We start from the raw sequence: 21,445 nt of genomic DNA, 5'->3' as shown, positions 1-21,445 counted from the left end.
TGTCATCGGCTGGCTTCTCATGGATGATAACAGGATAAGCCATTGTGTGAGAGCCATTTGGAGATGTTACAACCTCTATGGTCTTGCCCTTCTGCTTATTAGGTCCCTTGTCATGTTTACTGAGAGTTTCTTCTAAGGCCTGCAAACGAGCACCTAGGGTCTGTTCTAGGGAGTGAACCTCCTCTCTGGCAAGGGACTCCAGATTTCTCATGGAATCATAGAAGTTTTTATGTTCCTCAGAAACACATGATTCCATGGACCTTATCTTATCAATTAATGATAATCTTTCTTCCTTATATAGTGTCTGGAGAGTTAGTGTTCTGTCCATTAAATATTCACATTTATTATCAATAAGATCAATTTTTGGTACAAGCCTGTTTTGTAAATCCTGATTAGCAGATTCCAGAGAAAGAATCTTTTTCTCTAAGGTCTCATTGCTATCCATTAAAGCAGATTCCAGAGATAGAATCTTTTTCTGTAAGCCATCATTGTTAGTTTTGAAAGCCTGTAAATCCTGGTTAGCAGATTCCAGAGAGAGAATCTTTTTCTCTAAGGTCTCATTGCTATCCATTAAAGCAGATTCCAGAGATAGAATCTTTTTCTGTAAGCCGTCATTGCTCTCGCTTAAAGCCTGTATCAGTCCCAATAATAACTCATCTTTGTTCTTGTTTTTAAACCAGTGTTTGAACACTGTGTGAATTATTACGATGAATGCCAAAATGGTACAGGCCAGATATGCCTTAGGAAGGTCGTATATTTCCAGGAAGATGTTATTCATCATACAGGCAAAAAGGTTTTCAAATTCTTGTGAGGTAATGTTGTCAGCCATATTACCAGAATTACTCAAAATTTGTCAGTCAATTTTAAGGTGTAAAATTATCAGGTACTTTTACTTACCTTTCGTGGTTTTGGGGGGTGTAGTAGCACTTTTCAGCCAGCAGGTGGCGATGGTACAGCTCCAAAGCAGGGCCTGCTGGTGATCTTGGCTGACTGCAGCTCGCTGGAGTCAAGATGGCAGAGCCAAGCCGCAGCTGGCGTGCGTGCACTCAGGAAGCTGGGGAGTGCCTCTTTCGCTGGTCTCGGGGCTAAGCTAGGGAGCTGAGACTGGACTAGCTGCTCCCTTTTTCGGGAATGGAACCGTGTAGGTGTTCCCTGGTTATATGGAACTTTGCAGGCGGGTTTAGGTACCCGCTAGCCGGGGAGGAGGCTGAGGGCAGGAGCCACCCAGGCTTTTGGGATTTGCCCCACGTGAGCGCCAGATGTTGGTGAAATTATTTAGGCCACTCCACGTAGTTAAAAGGAGATTTATTTAATGGCGTAACTTACAAATTAAGGGATAGGTAGGTCGCGGGGTCTGGGGAAGGTGTATCGCAGTCCAGCGGTGTTCTCTGGAGCTCTCCTCTGTCTACCTCCACCATCCAGCGTCCTGGAACCAAGAGAGCGTTCGCCGGTCCGGATCTCGGGTCCCCAGGCGCCTCCCTTGGCCCCGCCTTGTAGGCGTGACAGTTGCCGAAGTCTCAATGGGGGTTGGAACTTCCAGAACAAAGCTCTGTTTTTGTGCCAATACCAAGCTGTTTTTATTGCTATAGCTCCATAGTAGAACTTGAAGTCAGGGATGGTGATACCTCCAGAAGTTCCTTTATTGTATAGGATTGTTTTAGCTACCCTGTTTTTTGTTTGTTTGTTTGTTTTTCCATATGAAGTTGAATGTTGTTCTTTTGAGGTCTGTGAAGAATTGTGTTGAGATTTTGATAAGGATGGAATTGAATCTGTAGATTGCTTTTGATAAGATTGCCATCTTTACCATGTTAATTCTACCTATCCATGAATATGGGAGATCTTTCCATTTTCTCATGTCTTCTTCAATTTCTTTCTTCAAAGACTTAAAGTTCTTGTCATACAGGTATTTTACTTGTTTGGTTATAGTTAACCCTAGGATATTTTATATTATTTGTGGCTATTGTAAAGGGTGTTGTATCTTGGGTTGACTTTTCTAATGTTAATGTTCCCTCAGGGAAAAGTAATCTCTGAATGGACTAATGCAGTCCTGCTCATTGTTATACTGGATTGTCAGTATTTAGGTCACCAATTTTATGAATGAGTTTGGCAACCCTAGGGCTCTCTCTGTCTGTCTGTCTGTCTGTCTCTCTCTCTCTCTTTCTTTCTCTCTCTTAAAGGGAGCCCATAACTGGGAGATCTAGAGAAGACTCCAAGTTAACAATGGACCCAGCCTATCTCTGAAGGGGATGAAGAGGATAATGGATGATAAAAATCACCAGAATTCATTTACACATTTATGACATTGTTGAAGAATAACTATAACAACAGAGAAAAAGTGTTGAAAGCTGATAGTGAAAAGAGATCTAAGCAGCTAAGAATATTTATCCATCTTGTTATTCTTGCAGCTTCATTACTCAATTTTCTTTTTAGGAACAGGAACGACTGCTCAAGGAAGGGTTGAAAGAAGAGAGTATAAGGCTTCAAAATGAGATTCAGGTTATGGAAAAGAAAAACAGAGAAAAAGGTACTTTGCTTACATGTTATTATAATCTATGAATTCAAAAATGGAATTTTCTCCTCTACATTCTTTCCAGGGCACAAATTTAAGAGCAACTTCAGGGCATCAGATGATTGTCAGTAGATGAACTATTCTTAATGCTTGCATATCTCTTTTGCCATCAAGTTTATAAAGATGAAGCCCAGGTAGGGGTAAATGTGTTAGCCACTAGTCATACATGGTACTGACTAATGTAACCTTAACAGAATCCTTTGTGAAAAGTCTATCATTAGTTGAGATGCACTTTCAATTATATAATCAAGATGCTATTTAAAAGAGGGATTTACCTGCCATAATCTGGATTACTTCCTTATTCCTACCATGCTTTTAGACATCTTCTATAACAACATTTTCTCAAGGGTTACCTGAACCTGGGGATGCATCTGGAGTGTTATGCATTATAGGATGAATCAGGTAGAACTGAACAATGTCTTTGGGTGTAGTTCAGGATTGTGCCTGCTTTGTGACCAATGATCATAAGAAGGAAGTCCTCATCTTCCACAAGTTAGGACAGTAGTCTGGCTTTGATAGGTAGACTGTACAATTTCTCAGCTGGATCAAGGCTATATGATATGTAGCCAGTGATCTATATCCCAGTGACCATTAGAAGAATGCTTACATTGTACAATAGTAAATGTGTTAGTAGTTGAGGATTAGCATCTGATGTCTATAAAAGCCCTTTGGTTAACTACCACAGCCTTTTCTGTTGTTCCACATATACTCATTAAACTACAATAATCTCTCTCTCTCTCTCTCTCTCTCTCTCTCTCTCTCTCTCTCTCTCTCTCTCACACACACACACACACACACACACACACACACACAAACACACTGGTGTTTATATAGCAGAGGTGTTCTGTTTTTCATGAAACCATTCATGAGTAAGGCATAAATGCAGTCAACAAAAGTGGGAATTTTCCAGTGAAAAATTAAGGTGACAGGATTTCCTCTATGTAATAGCAACAATAGCAGAAAGAAGGAGCTGGCACAGTAATGCTACATTAATTTTCTGATTAATTTTCCTTCTCAATAGTACACGAAGAAGCTGAATATGCTCAGTCTGCCATGAAAATGCTGGAGGATATGCACAAGATGGAACAGCACATAATGGTACAGAAAGGAAAAAGTCATCAGGAGCACATGAAGCAACTAACTGAGAAGAAAGAGGATCTTGGATGTCAGGTAATCCATCCCACAATATTCACACAGAATAGGCAGAGAACATATAAAAATTAATAAAACATGCTCATTCCATGTTTGGAAAGTGGGCTGGTTTGTTGTTTAATAATCTATGCAGTATCTCAAATGACATAGAAGGGTGATTATTGCATTACACCATTGTCTTAGGGTTTCTATTGCTATGATAAAACACCATGACCAGAAGCAGCTTGGAGAGAAAAGAATTATTTCTGCTTACAACACTCAGGTCATACTCCATTTTGGAGGGAAGTTAGGGCAGGATTTGAGTTAGGAACCTGGAGGCAGGAACTGAAGCAGAGACCATGGAAGAGTGCTGCTTACTGCCTTGCTCCATGGCTTGCTTGACCTATTATATACACACACACACACACACACACACACACACACACACACACACACATATATATATATATACATACTCCAGGACTACCTGTTCAGGATGGTACCACTAATTAATCACTAATCAACAACTAATTAGGAAAATACTGTATAGGCTTACCCAGAAGGTAATCATACTGAGACATTTGCTCAATTGTGATTCCCTCTTCTCAGATAACTTGTCAACTTGTCAAGTTGACAAGACAAGCAAACAAAAACAAGGTAGCAAACCAGCTGTAGAACTGTGCTGTTTTTCCACCAACACAGTGGCTGCACCTGAATCTACAGCTGTTTCAGTGAGTAATGGCAGCTCTGCAGTTACTGGCCCACTTCTCAGGCAACAGCCTGGCTGAACTTTTACATCCTGCTGGATCCTCCTCCTGCTGCTGCCACCAAATGTAGTTTTTAACTGAATATCTATCATTCTATTTACCAAAAAAGACTCGAGTCATAGGCTGGGGTGAAAACCAGCTAACTCAGAGGTTAGAAAGCAGTTAGCTGACCTACCCTTTTCACCAGCATCTCAGAAAGAGAGTGTCACTTCTATCACTCCAAATAGGATGGCCACACTCAAAGTCCCTCTCTACTACTTCCTGTGTGTCTCTCTAGATGTATTTTTCTGGACTTCCTCTGACTCTCTATGATTACTTTCTGTCCACTAGTTGCTGGCTCTGCCTCCTGACACAAGGTTAGTTTTATTTAATTAACGTAAACACAAACTTGGGATTCACAGTGTTATCATATATCCCTCAACACAACTGGGCTTAGGTGACCTAGGAGTGGTTAGTACACATCTTTCCATGAGGAGATGCTCACTTGTGCCTGGAGAGGTCAATTTTGACTTATGGTCAAACTGCCCCTCTCAGGCTTCAGGAGTACTTTGCTGACTATACCGTACACCTAAGGAGAGGTTGGAAACTATGGAAACACATGAGCATTGCTTCATGCTGTCTTGGGCCACAGGGACAGACAAGGCCTACTGATGGTCTCTGCTTGTTTGTGCCATTAAACATTCCCTTACTGGAATGAAAACAATCAACAATTAATGGTGATAGACATGAAACCATCAGATCTTGATTATCCCTGTTGTGAGCTCTTTTCTGTCAGCCTAGAAACAAATGAAACACATGTCTCTTTATTAAACTAAACTATGCTTTCTCTGAGCTCTATCACAGTCTGTTCTGTTCTATTTGTGAACTCCACTCATCTTTTTTCCCCTTGTGCTGGAGACCAAACACAGAGGCTTGGATTCAAATTATCTACCAAAAATAAACCCCCAACCTCTTCCTCATTGTCTCTCATTCCCTAATACACAGTTGCTCTCCTGTAAGCCAATATGACTGCTGCCTTCTTTAATGCACTGTTTGTTCATTTTGAAGTCACCGATTGACTTCAGTTTGCCTGTTCTTGGCAAGGCCTATCATGGCTACCCATCTCAGTCAACTCTGGATACTATCACAGAACACTATAGACCGGGTAGAGAAAAAATGTACTTCATGTAGCCAGGATGAGTGAGTAGTCCAAGAACAATGTCTCATCAAAGTCAGTGTCTGGTTAGGGCACCCTTTTTGGTTCACAGGCTGCTGTGTTCTTCACATGGTAGACTCAGAAAGCCCTGCTCTCTTCCTTTTCTTAAAAGGATATTGATCATGGGAACTCATCCTGTTTAATGTCATCTAAGTCTGATGATCTGTGAAGGGCTCCCATGTACACTGAGTACCAGGGATTCAATATACAAATTGGGGAAGGTATAAACATTCAGACCATAGTTCTCTACAATTATCATTTCAATATCAAACATTGCTTCTCCCATTTTATGATTGTTTTTATACACACATATACATCCACAAGAATGGATTCTAATGGAAGAAGATTGATAATACACAAAATAAGCTCACAAATGTAAAATTCATTTTGTAGTTGTACATAATGTATGTATATTTATACACATACATATATGTATGAAATATCACTATTATCCCAGTGAGATCTACATGACACAGGACAAGAATTTATCTCTGTTTTGTTAATGACTAGATTCTGAACACTTTGAACTGTGCCCAGCATATAACAGTTCTTTTTTCTCTCTTCCTCCCTTCCTCTTTCTCTCTTTTTCCTTCCTTCTTCCACCACCCCTTTCTTCACCCCACCCCTCTCAGAATGGAACAGGGCAGACTTTATGGTGTATAGAGATAAGATGGAACTAATTTGACTCTTAACAAAACTAGACATTGAGCAAATATAGGCTTAAATTGATGTGAAGTTCAAGAGTCAGATCATCCTACAAAGTTACGCACAACAGTGAGACTGGCCCATGAACTGGAGGAACTGTCTATCACCAGCTTCAGTGTGTTGGTGCTTTCCAGCAACATTGACTGAATCACCCAGCAAGCAACTTTGGATCATTCTAAATGTCCCCATCATATTTTAATCTTGTCAGCTGTTTAATATGCTATTTCCTGTCAGTTTAAATTCTCTACCATCTTTATTCAGTGTTATTCTATTTGTCTCTCAATATTTCTTCTATACTCTTTCTTAATTCATGTGTGTGTGTGTGTGTGTGTGTGTGTGTGTGTGTGTGTGATATGCACATGTGTGTATTTGTGAGTGCATACATATGCAGAGACCAGAGGAAGATTATGATGTTCTCTTCATCAGTCTCTGCCTTATTACCATGAGAGAGGGCTACTCACCGAAATTGGAATTAGTCTGGCAGCAGTCAAGCATCAGCATCCTCCTGTCTCAACCCTACACAGTTCTAAGTCTAGTGCTTTCTAAGTGGATTCTGGGATTCTCAGCTACACATACTTGCACAGCAAATCCTCTCACTCCCTGAGTCATCTCATCCATATTTAATTAATTTTCCTTCAACTCATACTTGATCACTTTCCTTTTTACTCCCTATATATTCATAATAAGTATATATCTGGTAGCATTTATTTATGCATATGTGAAAATAGCATATTGTCTATTTTTTGCTATATACCATGATACATTCATGGTTAATTTGTCATAAATTGATGTTCATTTTCTTGTACCACTTTTTCTTTCTTTTACTGCTTATCTATATTTCTTTTAATGCCTATCTTAGCATTTTGGAAGAGAGGCGGTCAATGAGACCTAATTGTTACAAATGAGGTATGAGTAGAAATATGCATGAAAATTCACCCATGATATGTTCTTAATGAGAGGAGACCTAGACTCTTTCCTTTTCCCTTTATTTACTGGATGGAATGCGTATGATGAGGACTAATTGTGAACCATGAGGTATGAAAAAAGAGAGCTAACTGCTGACTCCACATGGGAGACCTTGATTTGGGGGATGTGGGGTGGCTTGGGAGGGAGGGCTGGGGTGGGAGGAGGGAGGAGATGGGATCTGTGGGTGGTATGTAGAGTAAGTAGAAAATTTCTTAATAAAGAAAAATGAAAAAAATCTAAAAAAAAGAAAAAAATTAAAAAAGAAAAGAAAAAAAGAGAGCTAAGCAGAAATAGAATAGTAAGACACCCATTTGTGAAACAGATCCAAGCATTCTTTGTCTTGAGCCCCTGAAAAGGCAAATGAACTATCAAATGCTTAAACCACAGTGTTCTGGAGGCAGTTCTGCTGACTACCAGTGAGCCAGATCCTAGTTGGTAAACATCCCAAGACACTTTTGAGTTCTACATTGACCATGGCATTATGATCACCAAGTGTGTAATGAATAAGCCAATCGTGGTATTAAATAAGACTAGATGGGGTTGGCTGATGTGTCTCTCACATGATGTATAGTGAGCCAAACTTCCCTTCCCCAAGCCTCACATGTACTATAGGCAGCCTGTTCATTCTGCAGGCATTTCAGGGTTTACAATATGACTTCAGGGAAACAATTCCTATGCAGATCAGAGCACATACTGAAAACACGTACATGACTGGCACTAAAGAGCCCTAGTAGCTTCTCTATCAACAACATTGTCATATGAAATTGTTAAGAAGAAAGGAGATTTGGGCAGGTAACTTTTCATAGAGGATAAATGTGGTAAAAAAACAAAACAAAACAATTATTCTTTAAATCACACTTGTCCATGGATAGACTAAGGTCTCTGCCAAATCATTTAGCCTATCCCTCTGCTGCTTTTACCCATCTACAATAAAGAGGTAATTTAAAAAGTCATCTTTAGACTCCTTCTCAGGATCAGTAGGATAATGAACACAAGATATCTGTACCAGGTATTTCCATACAGATGTATTTATTAACAAGAATATAGAAAATGGGTCATTAAATACTTGGACATGGACTAGAGTTTTGGTTGCATGGAGCTCTGGACTCGTGTGATACTCATGTGCTGTGATATGTTTGAACATTTATAACTAATTAAGTCTTTCAAAATGTTGTCATCTTGGATTTTTGAGGTAAGCTTTTTAATCCAGTAACAAGTGTCTGTATCAGAAAGAGGGAGAGAGAGAGAGAGAGAGAGAGAGAGAGAGAGAGAGAGAGAGAGAGAGAGAGAAAGAGATTTAACACAGAAAAGAATAAAACAGAGAAGTAGAGATGGTAATGTCAAGCAAAAAAAAGAGATATGGCAAAACCTGAAGCTGAAGAGACTCCAAAACTGTGAAGAAGCAAGGAATAGTGTTACCTTAATTGCTGGGAGGAAGACCACTTCTTCTAGATGATTTTGGACCTCTGGCATCCAAGATATGAGAAAGTAATTTTCTGTATCTCAAGCCACTTGATTTGGCATTTTGTTGAGGTAGACTTAGAAATTACTAAGATTTAGCCACTGAAATATGGCATGGTGCTATAACAAATACTTAGATTCATGGAAATAATTAGAGATTAATTGTAAGAGGTACAGTAGAAAAGTTCTAGATTGATTTAAAAGAAATGTTGGTGAAAATGTGGGCACTTAATTTTCTGGTGAGGGCTCAGAAGGAAGTGAGGAAAATGTCACAGAAAGCACCTGCCATTCTAAGGAATGACATTACCATTAATAATATAGTGATGGGAAAATGAATGTAAAAGAGACTTTTGTTAAAGCACAGGAGAAAGTGAGGAGCATGTGACTAGGAGTTGGCAAAAGAATCTTTTTATGCAGCGGTAGAAAACTTGGCTAAATTAATTAACATTTGTGCAGGAAAAGACATGCTTGTAAAGATGAATTGTAGGCCGTGTGATTTGAAGGGGAAGTATGGTTTATCCTTGTTGCTTAGAGAAAATGTGTTAGGGAAGAAATTAAATAGGAACCAGCAGGAGACTTTTGACCTGTCCATGCAGATTCCAAATGATGCCACAGTTAAGAAATTCCTCTTGGGAAAGGGACTATGCAAAGAAAGCCAAGTGTGTGGATGGAGGAATTTTTGTTGCAAGTTGGGCATGTGATACATGGGTCCTCTCAGTACTTCTGCACAAGACAGAGGTGAAGGTGGGATGGATATTCATGAAGAATCAGTAGTGCACCATTTTCTGTTATTGTACAGAACCCTAGTGTGTACATAGAAGACTCAGGGGGGCTCTCAAAACATTGAATCAACAGCAATCTAGATGATGGTTTAGATAGATTTGTATTTAGAATTTGTACATTCATGTTTATGTTTAGAAATGGAGCTAATGCCACATTAGTTATGGACTTTTACAGAAGTTAGAATGCAATGGATATACTTTGCATTTGAGGCAAATGTGAATCTCACAGGTCCAGAAGGCATTCTACAGAAATTCTGCTACTTCAATTCAGCAAGTCTAAAACAAGGTCATAGGATTACCCATTCCAACACAGGCTGCTCCTCAAGAAAGAAAACAATGATTACCTTTCAGTCTTTCAAATATGTGTCCATGTCCTAGCCACCAGAACCAGGTTCCCCTGAATGTCACCTTCTGATTTGTTTTTTAAGATGGCATAATTAAGTTATAGGTCTTAAAATGAGACCATGTTGGTTTTCTTTCTAGTGGGCACCTTGTCTAATTGACTAATAATATACATTAAAGAGAGAGGCAGAGGAAAATTTGAAAAAGACAAAAGTCAAAGAAAGAGAATACAAAGTATCAGTGAAATGACAAATGCCATAAGAAGCTGAGTCGGCTGGTACTCAGAGACAAGTGTTCACCCCCGAAATCCCCATAGAGCACACAGCCCTGCCCACTTACCAAACATTCAGGTGTTTGACCCAAGTATAAGACAAGAAAATACTGTCATGGTTTTAATGTGCAGTTTGTGCCATTATGATTTGATAGAGACCTAGGAAACTAGTCCAGCTACACAAGCAGTAAGCTCTGATGACCATGCCTTGAATAAACACCACTTGAAATACCTTCAGGATGCAGTATTGTACTGACTGCCTTTTTGGTTTCACAGGTTTTCGTGGCATCAGAAACGATGAAGGCCCCCATGTGTCTGGTGGAAAATAAGAACAAGCAGCTGTTGGTGAATCCAGGTGCCATCCAGATTCTTAACAGTATTTCTCAACCTGTTGTGGTGGTGGGCATTGTGGGAATGTACCGCACAGGAAAATCATACCTGATGAACTGCCTGGCTGGACAGAACCATGGTGAGTGTTGTCATGGACAGAGGCCAATTGCTTGAACTCCTTATAGCTTAGGTTCTTATTTGTGATAGAGTTACATATGGGAAAGCCAGTCTACCTGAAGAAGAAAAGTAAATCTTGACCTTCAGTTAATTATAGGCATCCATTCCTTTTCTTGTTTAACTTCTGTTAATGAAATAACTCATGCTGCTTCTCAGGATCCAATTAATTTGTTTTAACCTTCACTTACTCAACAGTTGTAGTTATGTCTCCTCTTTTTAAAAAAAAAATGTTTTGTTTTCTGTGTGGAATGTGTTCATCCCAGTAAGGTGACTTTGACTTTGTTATTTAATGTGTAATAATCCTTCTGGGCTCCACATTCCACCATGAGTACCCCATACCTCATTTACCAATTTTTTTAAAGTAACTACAATCTCTGTATGTTTCTAGTCACCAGTCTTCTATTTTACTTAAAAATTTAATTTAAACATTTATTTACATGTACATTTCTTTTTTGAGTCTAGTTTTGGGTATCCTAGGCTAGCCTTGAACTCACTGTATAACTGGAGATGATGTTGAATTAATCTTTCTCTCTCCATTCAGGCTTTAAAGCCTGTTTGTTCAGATTCATTCTTTTTTTTTTTTTTTTTTTTTTTTTTTTTTTTTGGTTTTTCGAGACAGGGTTTCTCTGTGTAGCTTTGCGCCTTTCCTGGGACTCACTTGGTAGTCCAGGCTGGCCTCGAACTCACAGAGATCCGCCTGACTCTGCCTCCCGAGTGCTGGGATTAAAGGCGTGCGCCATCAGCAGCCTTCACTTCACTTAGCTCAGAAGATGCTCTTTCATTTCCATCTTGGACCCTTACTTAGCATTGTCCACATAGCTAATTTCTTCTTGCATCTTGAAATAGATCGGAAATGAAGTCAGTTGCTTATAATGAAGTGGAGACATGGAGACACCACCATTTTATTTTCTGGGATGCTCTGCCATGCTGAAATGAAACAGTTCCTTAGCTGCCTGATCTATCTGCTTGTATATATATATATATATATATATATATATATATATATATATATATATATATATCAGGAAAATATATTTATATTTCCTCTTCCTTCCAGGCTTCCCTCTGGGCTCCACAGTACAGTCTCAAACCAAGGGCATCTGGATGTGGTGTGTGCCCCACCCCACCAAACCAAATCACACCCTCATCCTTTTAGACACTGAGGGTCTTGGGGATGTAGAAAAGGTGAGTCAGAAAGACAGTGACAAATGAAGTTACTCTTGATTTCTCCTTGTGTTTTAATAATCTCCTGTAATTCAACATATGGAATGTAGTCTGTCTAGAAACAAAACTATAGAAGATGACTTGAACTTGATGCCTTTAGCCACATTTCTCAGGAAAAACAAACACCAAATATTGCATACTGTTAGATAAAGCATTTATTTCTTTTCAAAGAAGTGAATAATTAGACTGCATTGAACCAATCATCTTTTAGTGGCTCAGTCCTTTGGAATTAGCTCTGGAGACACTGGTGAGAAGGGGAAAGTCCTGCCCTGATGCAGGTCTCATAACCATGTCTATCCAATGACCTTAATCTGCTGCTATTGATGCATCAGTATTTAAACAAGGTAGGCTCCCATGAGAGCAGAGATGGGGTGCTTCATTGGCATAAGCCCCTTGATGAAAACCTGTGGAATATAGAGAGGAAGGAGTAAGGTAGAGGGAAATGGGCACATTCCCCAAACTTACTCTATTCTATGGAAGCTGTGTTTCAAAAATGATTCCTCTGCGTTGAACTGGAACAACAATTCATAATTTGAAGTCTGCCATTGAGACATTTTTCATCACCAGGCTAACACCTCAAGGTGTTACTCATCACCACTCACCAGGACTTGCATGTTAGTTCTCCCTAGAACTTTGCCGTTCAGCATGTTATGAGCTTCATCACAAGCTGGTAGGTGTAAAGCTGACCTAAGAGGGAAGCAGAAAGGCAATGATCCATCTCACAAGTTAAGGAAAGACTTGAGAGCTACCTTCTGAGGTACCAGGTGAAGAGTGCATTTGGAAGTTAGCATTTAGTTTTGATGGCATTTACTATGGATATTTATCTTCTATACACAGAACATTCAGTAAGGCTGTGAAACCCCACTCCCAGGGTTTCTATAAAGCCAAACATTTTTAGATGAATTTTCAGATGAATTAGGCAAACGATATTCTTGTTTTTCTTCTTTCTTTTACTTTGAAAGTGACTCATAAAGAAGACATTTTTCTATGTCTTTATATCTTTCAAAATGGAGTTAGAGAGTCTATTTTCCTTTAGAACCAGACACCAAAGTTATATTCCCAGTATTAAGGATTTTATTCTTTAGCACAGTTCATACTATTGATTTTCCTAACTAGTTACTTTTAAATTTTGCTATATGGACTTTTTTCACCAAAAAGTCCATGGAGAATCTCCTACCAGTCAATTTTAGTTTTGCATTTACTTAAGGACTCAGGACTAAACTTTATAAACCATTCAGAGAAAGTATAATTTCTGGATTATGCTATAATTAAGACAGTAGTATAATTTATATAAGAAAAATTGCCTGACTTTTAAGATCCTTTGTCATTTTGTCTCAGAATTCAGTCCAACCTTTTACCCCCTCCAGTAGCAAACAAAGTAACTTTATGCTGATTGGAAGAATTTCTACAGTACTGTATCTTGGATGGTGCTTCTGCTGACTTCTACCTTCATGTTAGCATCAGTCCATCATGTCCTTATTCCACCAAGTCCTTAACACATAGCAGTAGGCTCCCAGAACATCTTAGCAAGTACTATTTTTCCAACTGTTTAAATTAATGTTTTTCCTTAAGACATATTCAATTTTATCTATGAAGGTCTTACAATCCTCTTATCTATAATTAATAGGAAAGTTCAAGTTTGTTGAATTCATCTTTTAAATTTACCGTTGCCATTACTTTCAATGATTTGTCCATGAAGTATACAGACAGTATGAAACATCTAGTTGTCATAGATAGCTGCATGTTGGTTTTAATTGGGTATAAGTCAAGTCCTCAGTTGTGTCAAGGGTATAGTACAAGGCTCAAATGTATTCTGAAAGAATAAGTGCTAGTACCTACCACTGAACATCTAATTTTACTCCAGATACCATGTTGGGTTTTTCTATAGGCACTATGTTACTCCATCTCATTGTTTAAAAAAGAAGGAAAAAGAAAACACTGTAAAGAAAATATCACTCAGGTTCTATTATCAAGAAAATGTGATCACAAAAATTCCCAAAGCAATAGTTAAAGCTGAAATGTGTTCTCATGTCCTTAGAGCTTGTTCCTCTGCAGAACTAATAGAGTAGTTGAAATAATAATAGAGTAGATGAAAGCTCAAGAGAACAAAGATTGGGTGAGCTTTAAATGGGAGTGAAGAAAAGAATTAGCTCCAAAGACTGTTGCCGGTGTGCCTTCTAGGGTGACCCTAGGAATGATGCCTGGATCTTTGCACTGGCTGTTCTTCTGAGCAGCACTTTCGTCTACAACAGCATGAGCACCATCAACAACGATGCCCTGGAGAAATTGCAGTATCCTTCAAAGAGTCAAGGTTTTAGTTTCTTTTGAAGAGCTTTTGGGAATGAGACTCGGATATGGCTGAGTTGCTTGCTAGTGGTCGATCAGATGGGATAGAAAATAAAACAGAGTGTTTATACCTACTTTTTAAATGAAGCAATTGTGGGAATTGTGATTTTGAGTTCCTTTTCCTTAATTGAGTCCTGGTTATGTGACAAAACTCACAGAGCTCATTAGAGCAAAGTCCTCCCAAAGATCTGATACAATAGAAGATGCTAGAGAGTTTGTGAGTTTCTTTCCAGACTTTATCTGGACTGTACGGGACTTCACCCTGGAGCTGAAGTTAGGTGGTCACTGCATTACGGAAGATGAATACCTGGAGAATGCTTTGAAGCTGATTCCAGGTATCAGAACTTGAACTGGACACAGGGTATCTTAGTAAGGGGTGGGATCCACTGAGTACTGCCCATCATGTCTGGAGTAACATTGGCTTTTGAAGCTAGACTGAAGTCCATAGAAGTGGGACCTGGGAGTTGGATGGAAATGCTTAAGGTCAGAAATTCAAACTCACTCAAGAAGGACAGAGCCCAATACCAAGCAAGGATACTTGAAGTCAAGTTGTACTTTACCCAAGATGTACCTTAGACTCAAACGAGAAAAAAAAGCGGGAAAGTTTTGAAGACTGAGCACTTCTATTTGCTACGTTGGCCTCTGCTTTTGTTTGCTGAAAGCAATTAAATGCTTATTTGATAGACACAAAATCTCAGTAAAAAGCTGCCTATTGGAACAGTCTATTTTACATATTAAGTCTAATTTTTTCAAAGTATAAATACAACTTTCTAAAACTGGTACTGGTATATTGTCCATAAAATTGTTTATTTTTATAAAAAAAAACATGAAGAAAACTATCTCCTCAAACAATGGGAAGGAATGTATTGGGCTGCTGTTCCCTTGAGTGTGATATGGCCATTGAAATCATACATACAGTAGCGTATGTGACTGCATGCATGGGGCCTAAAGGAAAAAAGAAAGAAAGGAAAATGTGACATGAGAGTGGGGGAGGCGTTAATCTGGAAGGGGAAAGGAGTTGGTGGGAGGGGGTGAGAGGGAAGTAGTGTGTGAATATTATCTTATAGTCTTGTATATGATACCTTCAAAAATAAAAATACTCATGTCCAGGAGTACATGGCCAACACAAAATGAATTCATTAGTATTTTTGAAGGGCTTTTTTTCCCCTTTGGTCTCACTATGCTTTGTCTGGGCACTTTTTTTAACCTTACAGATCATTTGCTTTTATATATTATGGTTCCCAGTTTTGTGTGTGTGTGTGTTGGTTTTCTGTGTGCAAAGGTGTGTGTGTGTGTGTGTGTGTGTGTGTGTGTGTGTGTGTGTGTGTGTGTGTGTCTTGGTATCTGTATGTGTTTCTTGTGCTTTTCCTCAGAATCCTTTTTTTTTTTTTCTATTTGCTTGTTTAGCTTGTCCTGTTGTAGGGTTTTTTTTTGGGAGGGGGGTTGAGACAGAGTTTCTCTTTGTGTAGTTCTGGCTGTCCTAGAACTCATTTCATAGACCAGGCTGGCCTCGAGATCTGCCTGCCTCTTCCTTCTGAGTGCTGGGATTAAAGGTGTGTGCCACCACCACCCAGATCTAGTTTATTTTTTATTTTATCTTATTATTACTATTACTAAATATCTGTTTCCTAATGAGGGGTGAAAGGAAGGGTATGGATTTGTGTGGGTGGGGAAAGGCAGAGTGTCTAGAAGCAGCTGTGGGAGGAGAAACTATAAGCAGAATATACTGTATGAAAACAAATCTATTTCAACAAATTAATCAATAAAATAAAAATAATGTAAATCACTACCTGGGGGGATGTAGCTCAGTTGATAAAGTGCTTGTCTAAGGTGTGGAGCCCTAGGTTTGATGCCTAGTGCCTCCTAATCTAGGTGTGCTAGCATACTACTATGGTCTCACATTCACCAGGTGAAGGCAGAAAAATCAAGGGTTCATGATCATCTTTGGCTATATAGCAAATCCTAGGCTAGTCTAGACTGGGATATTTAAATCCTTGTATAAAAAACAAAACCAAACAAGCAAAAAACCTGGAAAGTAAAACTATGACTTTTTTTTTAACCCATCAGATTTGTCCATGGAACTCTCTGTTTTTCTTCTTCCTCAGGGTATAATCCCCAAATCCAGACATCCAACTGGCCAAGGGAATGCATCAGACAATTCTTTCCTAGGCGGAAATGTTTTGTCTTTGACTGGCCAGTGAGTGATCCACAGCTCTTAGCCAAGATTGAGAATATACCAGAAAGCCAACTGAATCCTAAATTCCAGAAGCAATCGAAGACTTTCTGTTCTCATATCTTCACCCATGCAAGTACCAAGAAACTCAAAGAGGGAATCCTGGTCACTGGGACTCGTGAGTCACTTTTGAAAGGTTTATGTTTTCTGTGGGTCAGGACAGGGTGAAGTCTTGATTCTTTGGTAGGATTATCAGTACTTTTATTTGATGTATTATAGAAATATGGGAATGGAGAAGTTTGTTTCATACATGGAAATCCCCATTTCTTTATTAACATTTCTCTATATAGGAAAGAGAGAAATCTGTGTGGTGATGTCATATAAGAGGATAGTTTCTCAATAAAAACATAAAAACACAAGTTTTATGCTGGATGTTTTGGTACACAGCTGTCATCCCAGTTATATAGAATGCTGAGGAGGGGGATCCCTAACTTGACTCCAGATAATAGACAAAAGAAGGCAGAGATGAGCTCAGTAGTCCAGCAAGTGCTTACAATGGGCACCAGAACCGGAAAAAAAATTAACTAGCATGTCAATTATTTAAATTAAAAGTAGATATTAAACAGGGATATAGGCATAGCTCAATGGGAGGGCACTTGACCAACATGCAAATAAGGCATACAGCAAGCATGCCAAAGGTTTAAGGTTCAGAATCACAAAACATATTAATTAAAAATAGATAAATTAATAAATATAAAGCAGAGCTGTGGATATAGCTCAGTAGAAGAATGTTCACCTAGCCTTCATATAGGATTATAAGTTCAACCCCCAGCATCACAGTCTATCAGCCAACCAACAAAAGATTTTAGTTGGCTTACACGAGTCAGAAAAAGAAACAGAAGACTCTGAGTGCTATGCATGGTTAGTGAATGAGTGAGAAACAAATTTGAACTTAATCTTCTTTACAGAACTGACTTTGTGGTCATGGGACCTCTGCAGTAGCTCATGCTAAGATGGGTCCAAGCTTCATTAACATCTGTCTCATCGCCTTGAAACTCTTGACTTTTTTGGACAAAGGCTCTACATTTTCCTTTGGAAAGGGGCTCACAAATTAAAGATTTTTTTCCTATGTAACATACTTCATTTTCTACTTCATTTCTTTTGATGGGAAAGTGGTCTAGAAATCCTTTGAATATACTGCTTTAATCATTAATTTAATTTTATAGTGTGGTGAAGAACAATAAACCTAAATAAATAAGAAATACAGTTGAGATTTTTACATGAAAATGGATTCATAGAAGCAGGATGAAGATAGGGACAAGGAGTAAAATAAAGGAAGAAAAGAGAACTTTATATTCAGTATGATGGGGCTTTTGAAGATGTTGGCCACCACATCATGTAAAATAGAGAGTGAAAAATTTCTAGCGTCACCTAAATATCATGTCTCTTTAGGATTAGGGACTCTTGTGGAGACCTATGTGGATGCCATCAACAGTGGGACAATTCCTTGCTTGGAGAATGCTGTAAAAACACTGGCGGAGCGTGAGAACTCAGCAGCTGTGCAGAGGGCGGTTGACCACTACAATGAGCAGATGGCCCAGCGAGTGAGGCTCCCCACAGACACACTCCAGGAGCTGCTGGATGTGCACACAGCCTGTGAGAAGGAAGCCATTGCTGTCTTCATGGAGCACTCCTTCTCAGATGACCAGTGGGAGTTCCAGAAGAAGCTTGTGGTGATATGCCTTAGCATTTGTTTCTGATGCCTGCCTTTCTGCCATAAGCCTCTACATTTTGATTCCATGTTGTATCTTTCCTATCATGAAGGAGCCAGGGTTCTTATGGGTAACAGAGTTCTTCACCACAATTACATCCTCTTCTCTATTAGGTGTTTTTAATTTTTAATAGTTCTTTAGAAAAATATGTGTACAAGTGTTTTGCCTATTGTACACCTGCATATTAATGGTATGCAGTGCCCATGAAGGAAGGCTGTAATGGTACATTGGATCTCCTGTATCTGGAATTACAGATGGTTGTGAGCTCTCCTGTGGATGCTAGGAATTGAAACTTCCTTCAGAAGAACAGTCATTGTTCTTGACTGCTGAGCCATTTCTCTAGCCCAACTTTATTTTTACTGGTATAGAATAGGTTGGTATGTGCTTAGTGTCTTTAAATATATATATTTATAAGTCACAGTTCTTCAAGTCAAGTGCAGCATTGGATATATGGGTCTTTGCTCAGTGCATCCTAATTTTAAATCAAGGTGTCAAGGAGACTTGGCTCTTGTCTAGAGGCTCTGAGAATCCCTCTGTCTTCAGTGTGTCAATGGGGCATTCTGTCCTTTCCTCATTTCTCATCTCTGGTTTTCCTTGTCTATAATCAACTATAGAAAGTGATTTTGGCAGATTCCTATGGTGAAGTAAACATCATTTCTTTTTTTTTCACCCTTGACAAAGTTTAAATATTAAAAACATGACAATGGCCGGGCGTCGGTGGCACATGCCTTTAATCCCAGCACTTGGGAGGCAGATCTCTGTGAGTTCGAGGTAGGCCTGGTCTACAGAATGAGATCCAGGACAGGCACCAAAACTACACAAGGAAACCCTGTCTTCAAAAACCAAAACCAACCAAACAAACAAACAAACAAAACATGTTAAATGTTTTCTTCCTTAGCAGTTTTCCAGACAATATGTGATATCTGTCAATCAGAGCTGACCAACTGTTAAAAAAAGTGTCTCTATAAATTAATGAGTTCATGTATACTTCAGAGAGTTGACACACTGAAGCTCTTTTGGTTATGACTGCCCCTCTTAGTCAGTTAAACTCCAGTTCTTAAAGTTGTTCTGTGCTGTATAATGATGTGGTCACAGGATTAATGTCCATCTTATTCTGGGATGATGAAGGATGTAGATGCCAAATGTCCTTGTGGCAGCAACATCATTCTGATGACCAGAGACACTGTCATAATGTTTCTCTTTTACTCTGTCAATGACCATTTTAAAAGGGACAAACATCATCCATAGTGAGAAAAACAGCATGATTGTAACTTAAAAGTATAAATATTAAAACGAGTTCTTTTAACTTCATAGCCATCACTCTTGTTAAAGGAATTTTTGAAGCACTAAATTCTCTGTCCATCACAAACCTATTCTGAACTGACAGGTGAATTGCTGTGCAGAAATTTTCACCCACACCAAACCACATTCTTCAAGGAAGCTGTGTCCCCTCCCAGTTAAACTTTACGTTCATTATCGATGCATGGATACTCTTCATCTCAGCCCACAAAGAAGAACAGAGATTCCATGCCCACTCACCTCACTTTCATAGCTTTTGAGCTTGAGGCCAAGGAAATTAGAAAGGTTTCTAGAAGTCACTCAGAGTTGACCAGACCAGGGCTAAAGCAAGTCTCCCAATCCTCCTCCTGTCCCAGTCCACTGTGGGGCCATCACATTGCTTCATCCAGGAATGTCACAATGGCACCTTCCTTCTAACAGCTTCTTTGTTTTGTCTTCCCCTCCTCATCCGGCAGGCCACCATAGAGGAAAGGAAGGAAGATTTCATGCAACAGAATGAAGCAGCATCTGTCAGTCACTGCCAGGCTGAGCTGGAGAAGTTGGCAGAGCCCCTGAGGGAGAGCATCTCACGTGGAGCTTTCTCTGTTCCTGGTGGGCACAGCCTCTACTTAGAAGCCAGGAAGAAGGTTAAACAGGGCTACCAGCAAGTGCCCAGGAAGGGAGTGAAGGTGAGGCATGAGGGCAGGTATGGTCAGACAGCTAGAGCACAGCTAGAGGGGTAAGTGCTACTCCTGGAATCGAAGAACCTTCTCTGGAGAAAAATCAGAGTATCTTGTATCTCGGCCATTCTAGTCTTAACACCCACAAAATACTGTATGATACTAAATAACTAACAAATATTCATTTCCTCAGAATAGACTTATAACATAAATTCAAATGAAAGAGAACATTAGTTTATTGAATAATCTGTTACTTTTTGATCAGAGTATTCATGCTATTAGAGAAAGAACTTTTATTCTCAGGAAGCCTATGATCTTAGCTGATATGGACAAATAGAGTTATGCTTGCTAAATAGGAACTAGTTATTCAACTTAAAGAGATGGAGGTAGCAGTGGAGATGATAGTGGGTGGTGGTGGTGATATTGATACTACCATATTGAGTACTCGTTTTCTATATTAACTTAGAATTATTTTTCTCATTAGAATATCAGTTTACTACAAATGACAGAATGAATTGGTTTGCAACAGTATCTCTGTTGTACAGTTGAGGGGTATGCTGAACAGATAAACTCACACAGATTTGCAAAAGAAGCAGGACAACTTCATTCAGAGTGAAGCAATCATTTAGATAAGAGAGGAGGACACTGTTCAGATTGACAGAGGCCATATAAATAAGGATACTCAAATGACCCAAATTTCACCCTGGGCCACTTTGAATGGATCCAAAGAAGGCAGAGGCAGTTACTACAGTTGATTGGCCTGATCTGTTTGGGAGGCATCCAGGCAGTGGCACCGGGTCCTGTGCTCATTGCATGAGTTGGCTGTTTGAAACCTGGGGCCTATGCAGGGTCCCTTGGCTCGGCCTGGGAGGAGGGGACTGGACCTACCTGGACTGAGTCCACCAGGTTGATCTCAGTCTGTGGGGAAGGCTTTGCCCTGGAGGAGATTGGAATGGGGGGCAGACTGGGGGGAAGTTGAGGGGGGCGGGAGGGGGAAGAACAAGGGAATCTGTGGCTGATATGTAGAACTGAATTGTATTGCAAAATAAAAATTAAAAAAAAACAGAAGGGAAGAATATGATCAAAATATATTTAAATTAAAAAATTGTTTTAATATAATAAAAATAAAAATATATAGAATTAAAAAAATAAAAATAAAAAAAATAAAGTCATAGTTTGAGTTGTTCTCTACTTTGAAGGATAGATTAAGTCATACATTCAATTTCCTTAATACTCATGCCTTTTCTCACACATAATATATCTGATTTTAATCACA

The 21,445-nt window shown here is 39.2% G+C and overlaps 1 protein-coding gene across 1 annotated transcript in view; it reads left to right on the top strand.

The window, feature by feature from the left end:
• LOC131913618 (guanylate-binding protein 3-like) overlaps positions 1 to 21,445 on the top strand; it is a 36,648-nt gene that overhangs the window by 10,830 nt on the left and 4,373 nt on the right. Inside the window, exons 4-12 of the mRNA XM_059266359.1 lie at positions 2,431 to 2,524; positions 3,591 to 3,739; positions 10,466 to 10,658; positions 11,754 to 11,881; positions 14,102 to 14,211; positions 14,399 to 14,601; positions 16,372 to 16,617; positions 17,892 to 18,172; positions 19,966 to 20,178. Of these exons, the coding sequence (XP_059122342.1) occupies positions 2,431 to 2,524; positions 3,591 to 3,739; positions 10,466 to 10,658; positions 11,754 to 11,881; positions 14,102 to 14,211; positions 14,399 to 14,601; positions 16,372 to 16,617; positions 17,892 to 18,172; positions 19,966 to 20,178 (1,617 nt within the window). The remainder of the gene's footprint in view (positions 1 to 2,430; positions 2,525 to 3,590; positions 3,740 to 10,465; positions 10,659 to 11,753; positions 11,882 to 14,101; positions 14,212 to 14,398; positions 14,602 to 16,371; positions 16,618 to 17,891; positions 18,173 to 19,965; positions 20,179 to 21,445) is intronic.

The sequence above is a fragment of the Peromyscus eremicus genome, chromosome 6, assembly GCF_949786415.1.
Source record: "Peromyscus eremicus chromosome 6, PerEre_H2_v1, whole genome shotgun sequence".
In the NCBI taxonomy this organism is placed as follows: domain Eukaryota; kingdom Metazoa; phylum Chordata; class Mammalia; order Rodentia; family Cricetidae; genus Peromyscus; species Peromyscus eremicus.
This window is presented reverse-complemented; position numbering and strand designations above follow the sequence as displayed.